A 10817-nucleotide genomic window follows, 5' to 3' on the forward strand; every position below is an offset into this window, starting at 1 on the left:
AATCAGCTCGCAGAGAAGTGAAACTTCAAAGCACCAAACTCACTTTGATCAAAGTACCAAAAGACTTTCATAATCTGAAAATGAAAAATATAATCTTTTTAATCTCTTTTTTCTTCTGACTCCGGATCATCTGGTGGTATCGCACTTTTTAAAATAACTTTTAGTGCGTAGCTTCGTAGCTCGATAAAATAGCTTGCTGTCAAAAACAAAAATGTAGTCGTCTCTCTGTAGCGAGTTTTAAGTCTCTATGAGCTGATTTTCATAGAAGTTAACTGATTTGGAAAATAACCAGCAGGAACGTGAAGTTAACTAAAAGACTGTCTCTTGTCGCTGTTTAAAAAGCTTTAAACATTTAACTGAGTGACTTATGAGCGGGAACGAGGATGAAACGCTGCTGTAAATACACCACACTCAGAGCTACAGTACTTCATGCATGTGATAAAACACCGCGACAGCATCTGTACAGTTTGAACTACTCACAGCTACATCCTACCGTCAGTAAACACAGCGTGGACCGTAGAAAACACTTCGTCTCACTACTGACGAAGCTCAGCAGGTTACTCCACAGTCGACCAGGATTAACAGTTAATGCCACTTATGTGTCAGACCTTCATTCATTCAAAGCCACAAACCTTTTTCTGCTTATCTGGATTTATCAAACTCGTTAAATGGAATAAATCCATCTGCTTTAAAATCATTAAGAACCACAGAAACGCGCAGATTGTACAAAAGAAAGAGGACGGAGCCGCTGTGACGTCAAACGCTCTGAGTTTGGCTTCACGGCCGGCGCCATTTTGGCTTTTTGGAGCCAGAAGAATTTGATTTCAATTGGTGATATCTAAACAGTTGGAACACATTACCAACTAAAATCTAATCAATTTCAGATATTACAACAAAAGTGAAGTTTAAAAGCAAAGCAGAGCTATTCCCATCTTTAGCTAACGGTTCTCTAAATCATTATTGGTGTGTGTGTGTGTGTGCTTTTGGGTATTTTATGTGTATTTTATCGTAATTTCATCTCTGCAGTGTGATGTGATTTCATGACACTGCACGTATAAAAACTCAACTAGGGACAAGAGCTGAAAACTAGCTTTAGCTATAAACTCACGTCATGTATTTGATTGGGACGATCTTAAATTGCATCGTCCCAATACAATAAATTAAAGTAAATAAGTGATATTCATTTCAGACCGCCCTAAAGCTCCTCTTCCTGGTGTATCTTCCTCTAAATGGACCATAATTGACTAAATGAAGACTGTAAACTAGCGACTGAGAGCAGAAACTCATCAGGAAAATGTTCACTGAGCTGATAAATCAGGAGAGAAGTCGCCTCATTTCATCATTGACTTCCATCCAATCAGAAGAAGCTACGTCCACTTCTTTTACACAATCATTGGAAAGACGCTACATCTCGAGTGAACGTCGGTTTGAGGCTTTGAACAAAAACAGGATCCTTGAATCTCAAGTCAAACACAGAAACAACTGTAACATACCATTAACTTCTAGCACCAAAAACGTCAAAATAAATCAGTTAATGCAGAACTTGGATTTTTAAAAAATACACCGAACATCACAACCGCAGTACGGTGACTGTTGTGGCTACATGAAGAGCTGTGGCCTTCAGAATAAGAGCCCTCGTCTAGTTCACAAACCGCTCTTTACAGACTGAGTTTCTTTACGTTCTGCGTCTCTGGGAATGTGGACGAAGTTCATAAAATCCTCCTGCGTCTTTCTGTCAGAGGCTGTTTGAGTATAAACTGGCAGCTGAAGCTCATCTGTGAAAAGTTTCCTTTAGAGTTTTGGATTTAATTCACTTTACTGGACTTGAGATCCACTTGGGATTCACTGAAATAAACTCGTGCAGGTTTTTGCTTCTATAGTTTTATGCTGTTGATCAATAACAGTATTAGTTCTGAAATAATATAATAAAACTAATTTTTCTTTTTTTTTTTAAACTGCAGATGGGCTCCATTATCCCTCAAATATGGTCATTATTTTAGACCTGTCAATTAAGTATTATTTCAGCTGTTGCTTGTAAAGTTTGATTACGTAATTCCTTCAAATAACTTAATGTGATCTATAATTTTGTTCCTTCATATTAGTAATTAAAAAATAGCCATAAATGGCTTCATTTGTTGCCTAAACATTTATTTTGTTTTGCTAGGCTAGCTAGATTGGCATGTAGCTCGCCAAACTAGTACCGTAGCTAGTTTTCTAGCTTCTGGTTCCAGGTGCTACCTGTAGTGATTCACCTGCAGCTGCGTCCTCACGTGTTAGCCCGTGAAACCCTCCAGTTAATCTACAAAATACGTTTTATTTGGGCAGTTTAGCTTGCTAATAAACCAGCTAACTACCTTCCAAAGCTAGTAATGTTTCCAGTTTAGTTTCACTAGTAACGTAGCTAGTTTTCTAGCTAGTGTCCCGTGCTGTCTGTAATTGGAGAGCCACAGTTTGTTTGTTCCCTCTAAAATCAACTGAGTCTTGTTTTGCGTTTATTTTGGCAAGCTAGCTGAGCAGCCAGCTCACCAAGCTAGCAATGTTAGGCTAGTTTTCTAGATAGTTCTGTAATCAAATTGACTTTAACCACATTTCAGCAATTCTTACCCTCAGTTTACTTTAAAATTAAGTTTTGTTTTGGCATATTAGCATGCCAGCTAGCTTTCCAGTTATTTAGCTAATTCAAAGCTAGTAATAGCACTATAGTGCAGCTAGTTTTCTAGCTAGCGTCTGCAGCTGCCTGTAATCACAGTGGCACATAATAAATTCACCATCAGAGAGGACAGTTTGTTGGCATAAACTGAAAACAGTGTAAAGCTGCAGCACCGTTTCGATCGTAGGAGACTAACCTCTAATGTTTAAACCATATGACATCTTCTAACTTAGCAACAACATCACATCATTTAGCATCTCGCTTTATTTTGTGGCTGATTTGAATTAATAGATATGTCAACTCCAAACTCGAGATTTGAAGAAAGGATAATATCAACTCAACTAAATGAAGTCACAGAAAAACGTAACCTAATGTGTTAATGGTAATTTAACGAGCAGGTTTATGCTAATCCTGCAGTTAGCCTTCCAACAGTATCTGTTAGCATGTTGTGATTAATTGTTTGGCTGTAAAATATCCTGCTTCAGCACATCTTTTATAATATAATGTGTTTCTTGGCAGGTTTTACACTTGTGTTTCAGAGAAAACCCTAAATAAATCTGATTATTTGTCTATATTGATAATATTAGCTTAGCCATATGCTCACCAATCTTTTAAAAAAATATATGTGCTATTATTTACTACTGCTTCTGTTCTTTTACATTTAATTTTTTCCCAACTTTCAGCAGGATGTATTAGCAGAAAATTATTATCTAACTAAACTTAATCTTAGTAAAAAAAGCAGAAATAGTTAATGTAGCTGCCAGATTTCATGTCAGTCTCACCTGGTCAACAGATTTTAAAGTTATTTTGAGGCAAACGTGGACAACAGGGCTTAAATATCCATTTTACAGTTGATGTTGCTGCTAAAGTAGAAACTTTCCACCAGCTGAATTACAAACTGCGCTTCAGGCTTTACAGTTTATCTTCAGTTTAAAACTATTTGCCACTTTCTCTCTTGTGAAATTTCCAGTTACGGTGGGCACTGTGGTTTCAGAGAATCAGAGCCTCCTTGTTTGATTTAGCGCGCGTTCATTAGCTTCGGAGAGCTTCACCGCAACACGAGTGTTGTCTAAAACCAGCGTTATCAAAGGATTTCACACCAGAGAAGAAGAAGAAGAAGAAGAAGAAGACCGGTTCATTATCCCAGGAGGTCTCTGGTTCAGATAAACATAATGTGGTTACAGCTTCTGAAACAAACTGCCTGTCAGTCTCTTATGGAGCTTCATTATTTGGTTTCTTTATATTCTCCATCGACATCATGACCAACACTGAGGTCGTGATCATGTTATAGCTGCACATTATTTTTCACAACTAAAGTTATTACAATATATCAACTGACACTGAGTCTACTGCTACCCACTGTACATATACAGCCACAGGAATTCAACAACTTCTGTTAGATACTTTTCTAGATTTTTTTTGTTTTGTTCATCATCTCTGAAGCTTATCCGTACTGAGAAATCGTCAAAATTCAACATCAACGCTTTGTTAATAATTTATGCAGAAATTTCTATCATGAATCTATTAAAGAGACATTTTAGTAGCTGGATATTAAACGTGGCTATTGTGAATTCTGTGAGTGATAAGTGCCCGGCCAGCAGGATGGAAACGCCATCCCACCTGAGCCAAACTCCAGGTGATCCAGGACGTCCTCCCTCCACGTGCAGGCTGTAACTGATAAACCTCCCGTCAGACTCCGCGTCGCTCTGCGGCCCGTCGGCGTTGCTACTAAAAAAGCTACATGACTGAAATCACAGCCGTTGAAGTGGCTGCCCAGGTGCAGCAGGAAGCAGGTGAAAGGCGGGACTCTGGTTTTCCAGGTGGGTCGGTCAGCGTCCTCCGTCTCTGGAGGAAGGACTCTCAGACCGGCCGTCCTTCGCGCCAGCTGATGACTTCTTCTGCTTCTGCTTGGACTTCCTCAGCATCCGAACCTGCGGACACAGCAGAGGAGCACGGACAACAAGCTTAAGTACAGGTGAACTACAGGTACACACTACAAGTAAAAGGTGAGAATTAAACGATGGAAAGAAGAAAACAAAAAGAGAAAGTACGGGTGCCCTTCAGGGACAAACAGGGCGTACCTTTGGCCCAGCAGCAGAGATGATGATGTGTCCCGGCGGCTGGATCCACGGTTCCCCGTCCACCTGCACAGGTATGGATTTGCTCACAGTCAGCCTGATGTAGTTCCCTTGAGCGATACGAATCCCAGACCGCATACCACTCTGCACCTGGCCCTGCTCACACACACACACACACACACACACACACAGAAGAAAGCATGTAAGTGGACCTTGAGTAAAGCCACTGAATATCGTGTGTGTGTTTGCTGTGACTCATCTCACCATGTGGACGACCCCGGTGACCCCGACCACCTCCAGCAGGCCGTCATCGATGCTTGGTTTCCCATAGCGACCGTCTACCTCTGACCCCCAGAGATCAGCACCAGAGCCCCAACTACACACACACACACACAAAGGATGATATGTGTAGTAATGCCTCTATGATACCTGTGTTCCTGTTTACCTGTGTTTGTGTTTACCTGGGTATGTTGAGGAAGATCAGCCCCTCGATGTTCGGTAGTGGGACGGTCTGAGCGTCCACCTGAAGCTGCAGCTCTTTGTGGAGACTCCTGGTGGAACTGATCTTCTGCAGGCCGACCTTCACGTACACTCCTTTGTTGTGGAACCTGTGAGGTTTGAGCCAATCACAGTGTGTTAGTGTGTAGTGGAGGTCTATAGTGTGTGTGTGTGTGCTAGTTAGTCAGTGTGTTAGTGTGTAGTGGAGGTCTATAGTGTGTGTGTGTGTGCTAGTTAGTCAGTGTGTTAGTGTGTAGTGGAGGTCTATAGTGTGTGTGTGCTAGTTAGTCAGTGTGTCAGTGTGTAGTGGAGGTCTATAGTGTGTGTGTGTGTGTGTGTGTTAGTTAGTCAGTGTGTCAGTGTGTAGTGGAGGTCTATAGTGTGTGTGTGTGTGTGTGTGTGTTAGTTAGTCAGTGTGTCAGTGTGTAGTGGAGGTCTATAGTGTGTGTGTGTGTGTGTGTTAGTTAGTCAGTGTGTCAGTGTGTAGTGGAGGTCTATAGTGTGTGTGTGCTAGTTAGTCAGTGTGTTAGTGTGTAGTGGAGGTCTATAGTGTGTGTGTGTGCTAGTTAGTCAGTGTGTCAGTGTGTAGTGGAGGTCTATAGTGTGTGTGTGTGTGCTAGTTAGTCAGTGTGTTAGTGTGTAGTGGAGGTCTATAGTGTGTGTGTGTGTGCTAGTTAGTCAGTGTGTTAGTGTGTAGTGGAGGTCTATAGTGTGTGTGTGTGCTAGTTAGTCAGTGTGTCAGTGTGTAGTGGAGGTCTATAGTGTGTGTGTGTTAGTTAGTCAGTGTGTCAGTGTGTAGTGGAGGTCTATAGTGTGTGTGTGCTAGTTAGTCAGTGTGTTAGTGTGTAGTGGAGGTCTATAGTGTGTGTGTGCTAGTTAGTCAGTGTGTTAGTGTGTAGTGGAGGTCTATAGTGTGTAGTGGAGGTCTATAGTGTGTAGCGGAGGTCTATAGTGTGTAGTGGAGGTCTATAGTGTGTGTGTGTGTGCTAGTTAGTCAGTGTGTTAGTGTGTAGTGGAGGTCTATAATGTGTAGTGGAGGTCTATGGAGCCTCCATGAGGACAGTAAGCAGAAACACCAGTGGAGGCTCTGGGGAAATCTTTCTGTTCTATCAAATCTCCGTCGCTCTCTGCTCATAAAAATGAGCCTCGGTGGAGGAGGGGCCACCATAAAGGTGTTTTTGGGGAGCTGTCATGTCGTCTACCTGCTGGTGAATTTATCGGGCTCGTCCTCTCTGGCCTGGTGGAAGTCCAGGCTGAGCTCTGCGTCGATGCCGAGACCGAAGTAGTTGTTCATCTGCACAATCTGCGACACGAAGAGGCACAAACACACCTGTTCAACACAGTGATATGGTTCCCACCCCAAATGTAAAACTCCCTGACTTTTCCATGATCTAAGAATGTAACAAACATCACGTTAAACCCACTTCAGATCAGGTCTGACTGGTTTACTAGATTCCCTGACTGTCCAGGTTCTCCAGGACCTGTGGGCTCCCTGATTAAACGGTCCAGACCTTGGGCGGCTCCAGGAAGCCGTTGTCCTTGCCGTCTCCAGACACGTCCTGGGCGTCCAGCAGGATGGTCCACCGGTCCATCAGAACCTCGTCCGCCTCGTCGACGGACGCCAGGATGTGGTGGGGGTCCTCGCCGCTGTATCCCGCCCCCCAGCGCAGGATACGAGCCAGGTCGTTACCTGAGGAACCAGGACGGACGTTAGGCCCTCTAATGTCAGCAGAGCCTCTAATAACCGGAGCGGTGACATTACAACGGAGCAGCGTGGTCTGACCTGTTCCCAGCGGTACGATCCCGATGGGCGGCTCTCGACAGACCAGTTTGTGCCGGACGGCCTCCAGCACTCCCAGCACCCAGCCCACCGTCCCATCGCCGCCGCAGACCAGCACCCGAAACCTGGGAACCTCCCGGAACGTGTGGAGGCTGAGTAGAGATGGAGAACAAGGCACAGGAACCTTTTATTTCACATTACAGTGAGTATCATCAACATTTCATCAGACCGGCAGAGAGCCTCTGCTAATCAACCCAAAGAGACTAGCTGCTGAGTCAAAGTGAAATTAACTGAAACAAACCAAATAAACTAAACTAAAAGAAAAAAACACTAGTTCGACCGTTTATGACCCCAATAAATGGCCTAAAATACTCCAAATTTTGACATATCATACAAAATGCCAGACTTCCTGTGCGTTTCACGGTATGGCCCCAAGAGGCTCTTTTTCAGGTCTGGGTGTGATACACATGCTCACCAAATGTCATCTTTCTAGGGCAAAGCGAAAGGAGGGGGCTTCGGCTTTGAAAACTGTTAGGGGGCGCTATCGAGCCATTTCTGCCAGACACCGGTCCTGACATGTTTGCAGTTTTTGAATATCCCTTGCACCTCGTTTTCCCCCTTTGAAGTGTCCAAATAAAAAGAAGAAGAAGAAGAATACACACTCGGTGCTCGGGCCCTAAAAATAAATATACAAAAAAATAACGGTATGCTCTGAAAAAAAATCAAAAAGTACATGATTTATATTTAAAGGGCTAAAATATTCTTTAAAAATCACCTGTATGAGCCCTTTAAAGCGGCAGGATTAAGCTAAAAACGGCATCACCCATGTTTTCCCTGTGAACGTGTGATGTGTCGGCGGCTCTCACCCAGCCAGCGGCCCTCCGTTGGAGATGTCAAAGACCTGATGAGGGTTCAGGAGCTTCCTAAAGCTGTAGAGGAGCTCTCTGCCCTTCAGGCCGCCGCTCTTTGGGTTGACGAACAGCAGCAGGGGGCAGACGTCCGGGCCCAGCCTGTCGCGCTGAGAGATGAAGATCAGTGATCAGGGAACGACGTCAGGACGGAGTGGTTACTACGTCGCACACTGGAAATAACCTTCTTGTTGAGAAAACTACATTTGGCCAGTTTTCTAGTGTGTGTGTGTGTGTGTGTGTGTGTGTGTGTGTGTGTGTGTGTGCTGTTGCATTAAATGACCGTTACCGTGATCTCTGGGATGACGAGTGACGTGAGCGTCTTGTTGTTGACGGTCGTGTCTTTAGCCAACATGTAGATCCTCTCTGCCTCGGAGAAACACGAGATCTGCAACGCCACAGCACCTACACACTCACACACACACACACACACACACACACACACACACACACACACACACACACACACACACACACACACACACACACACACACACACACACACACACACACACACACACACACACACACACACACACACACACACACACGGTCAAAGACACTATTAAGAGCAGCCAGTGTGGCTCTTCACACCTGGTTGTGTGTTAGAAAGAAGATATTTTGTGTTAAAAACATCATTTGTTTTCCTAAACGTAACCAAATTGCCACCAAAGATAAGAATGAAAAGAATAACAACTGAGTTGCCATGACAACCGCCTCACCTTGACTGGCGTAGATGTGGCTGATGGCAACCAGGTGACCTGCAGAGAGACAGACAGACAGACAGACAGAGAGACAAGTCCTTACTAAAGCAATATTACCAGTACCATGTCCTTAAAGTAAAAGGTAAAGTACATTTACTCGGGTACTTAAGTACAATTTTGAGGTACTTGTACTCAACTTGAGTATTAATATTTCCTGCTACTTTATGGCCTCTTCAGAACTGGTTTTAATGTGTTATTAATTGTCTGTTCTATCTTTTTAATGAGTGATTTTAACGTTTTGCAAAGTGTCTTTAAGTGAGCTTAAAGAAAAGCGCTCTATGAATAAAATGTATTATTATTATTATTACTATTAGTAGTAGTAGTTGTAGTTTAGATCATTAATACAAATAATAAATCCACTGATAAATGACGTGATGGTGTATCATTATAAGTTAAACTAAAGTAATTATAATTAACACTAATAATAATAATAGTAACAATAATTATCCAATAATATTTCATATATTTTCCTTAAACAGGCCATTTTATTTTTCATGAGGTGTACTTTTATTTTTTAGTACTTTAAGTATATTTTGATGCTAATAGTTTTGTACTTTTACTTAATTATGATTATATACAGTATTTCTACACTGTGGTATTAGTACTTTTACTTGTAACAGAGTATCACTGTTGTGTTGTGTGTTGTTTCAATGTTTCAGCTCATTTTTACCTCCTTTACATCCTTTTTGGTGGTTTAATCTACAGCAAAGCATCATGGGATATAAGATCATCATGTGTTTGTAGCATCGCTGTGAGAACCACGAATCATTTTGAGCTTTGTGTCGGTGAATTTTCCAGCTGATCTGAGCAGGTTTTTAAAGGTTCGTTCAGCCGAAGCAGGAGGAAGAGTTTCTCTGCTGAACAGGTTTAATACACGGCGCTCAGGTGGGTGTGGCTCAGGTGGGTGTGGCTCAGGTGGGTGTGGCTCAGGTGACGTAGGCTCGGACTCACTCTTGGCTGTCAGGTGTTCCTGGATCAGCTGGACGTACTCCTCTTTGGTCAGCAGGGGGGGCAGTCCTCCGATCAGCAGGCTGACCTGCACCGCCCGGTTCCTGTTCTCCACCACGTAAAACCGAGTCTGGTTCATCTGACGCAAAGACACCTGGGAAAAAAACTCACGTTAATTTCACCTGCAAAACACATTTTTCCCTCAAGTTACTGATTTGTGCTGATTGTATATATGATTTTTATTGTATATAGTTTAGCTGCTGTTTATTTATCTCCTTTCTTTTTCTATTTATCTATTTCTTTAATCACCGTGCAGTGAAACTTGTTTTAATCTGCACATATGACAATAAAACAATTGAATCGAACTGAGTTTGTTGCCCGTTAGTTTAATTATTCTTCCCTTTGCCACTCAATTACTCAGTTGTACTCTTTAATTACTTGATTTGCCTCCTCCCCTCTCTAGTGGAGTCAACCAAAACACCACTCAGAATAAACCCACAAAGAGGCACTTTCACAAAAATAATGACTTAGTATCTCAAAACAGCTCATTTTTCTCTTTATTTTGAGACTTTTTTTTTATCACATTGATGGAAATGGACTTCGGATAAAATCTATAAGATAAAAAAGTGTGACAAAAATGTGTAAGTAGGTAGAAACAAAGTAATGGTGGACATTCATGTTTATATGTTCTGTTCCTAAACAAGCTCAGACTTTTAGTAAATTTAAAACAGCTCCTACCTTCCTGATCTCCTGCAGCTTGTCCAGGATCTTCTCCAGAGGACTCAGCGTCTGTTTCTGCACTGGAGGACGCAGAGGGAGATGTTATAACCCTCATAACTCAGCATCGTGCTAGCTTAGCATCGTGCCAATTTAGCCTCATGCTAACTCAGCTTTGTACTAACTTAGCCACATACTCAAAACTTCCCAAGTTCCACAAATTTGCTGTCCCATTAAGATTAAGATTATTACTAATTACTGAAAGCAGCTAACTGCAGGTGTAACAGCTGTGAAGTGACAATCTGTTGACTGGTTTTGATCCTTTTTTATTTTTCTGCTCTTGTCCTGATTCATCGTCTGCACCTGTGGCAGGTTTTGATGAGACTTCAGGGGGTTTTAAAGGACCGTTCTGGTGTTTTTGTGGTTCCTTGGTTGTTCTTCTCTGCTCACCTTGCTTGCTGCCCATGCAGACCT

At 42.5% G+C, this 10817-nt stretch overlaps 1 protein-coding gene across 1 annotated transcript in view; it reads right to left on the bottom strand.

Moving 5' to 3' along the window:
- Positions 1 to 3873: 3873 nt before the first annotated feature.
- Positions 3874 to 10817, bottom strand: part of LOC139207159 (diacylglycerol kinase theta) — a 22463-nt gene continuing 15519 nt past the window's right edge. The window contains exons 11-23 of the mRNA XM_070836802.1: positions 10794 to 10817; positions 10365 to 10426; positions 9630 to 9780; positions 8637 to 8675; positions 8204 to 8319; positions 7873 to 8024; positions 7010 to 7158; positions 6738 to 6916; positions 6429 to 6529; positions 5190 to 5336; positions 4993 to 5104; positions 4732 to 4884; positions 3874 to 4581 (exon numbers count right to left, since the gene is read on the bottom strand). The exon at positions 10794 to 10817 is cut by the window's right edge and continues 31 nt beyond it. Of these exons, the coding sequence (XP_070692903.1) occupies positions 4480 to 4581; positions 4732 to 4884; positions 4993 to 5104; positions 5190 to 5336; positions 6429 to 6529; positions 6738 to 6916; positions 7010 to 7158; positions 7873 to 8024; positions 8204 to 8319; positions 8637 to 8675; positions 9630 to 9780; positions 10365 to 10426; positions 10794 to 10817 (1487 nt within the window). The 3' untranslated portion in view covers positions 3874 to 4479. The remainder of the gene's footprint in view (positions 4582 to 4731; positions 4885 to 4992; positions 5105 to 5189; positions 5337 to 6428; positions 6530 to 6737; positions 6917 to 7009; positions 7159 to 7872; positions 8025 to 8203; positions 8320 to 8636; positions 8676 to 9629; positions 9781 to 10364; positions 10427 to 10793) is intronic.

The sequence above is a fragment of the Pempheris klunzingeri genome, chromosome 9, assembly GCF_042242105.1.
Source record: "Pempheris klunzingeri isolate RE-2024b chromosome 9, fPemKlu1.hap1, whole genome shotgun sequence".
Lineage (NCBI taxonomy): Eukaryota > Metazoa > Chordata > Actinopteri > Acropomatiformes > Pempheridae > Pempheris > Pempheris klunzingeri.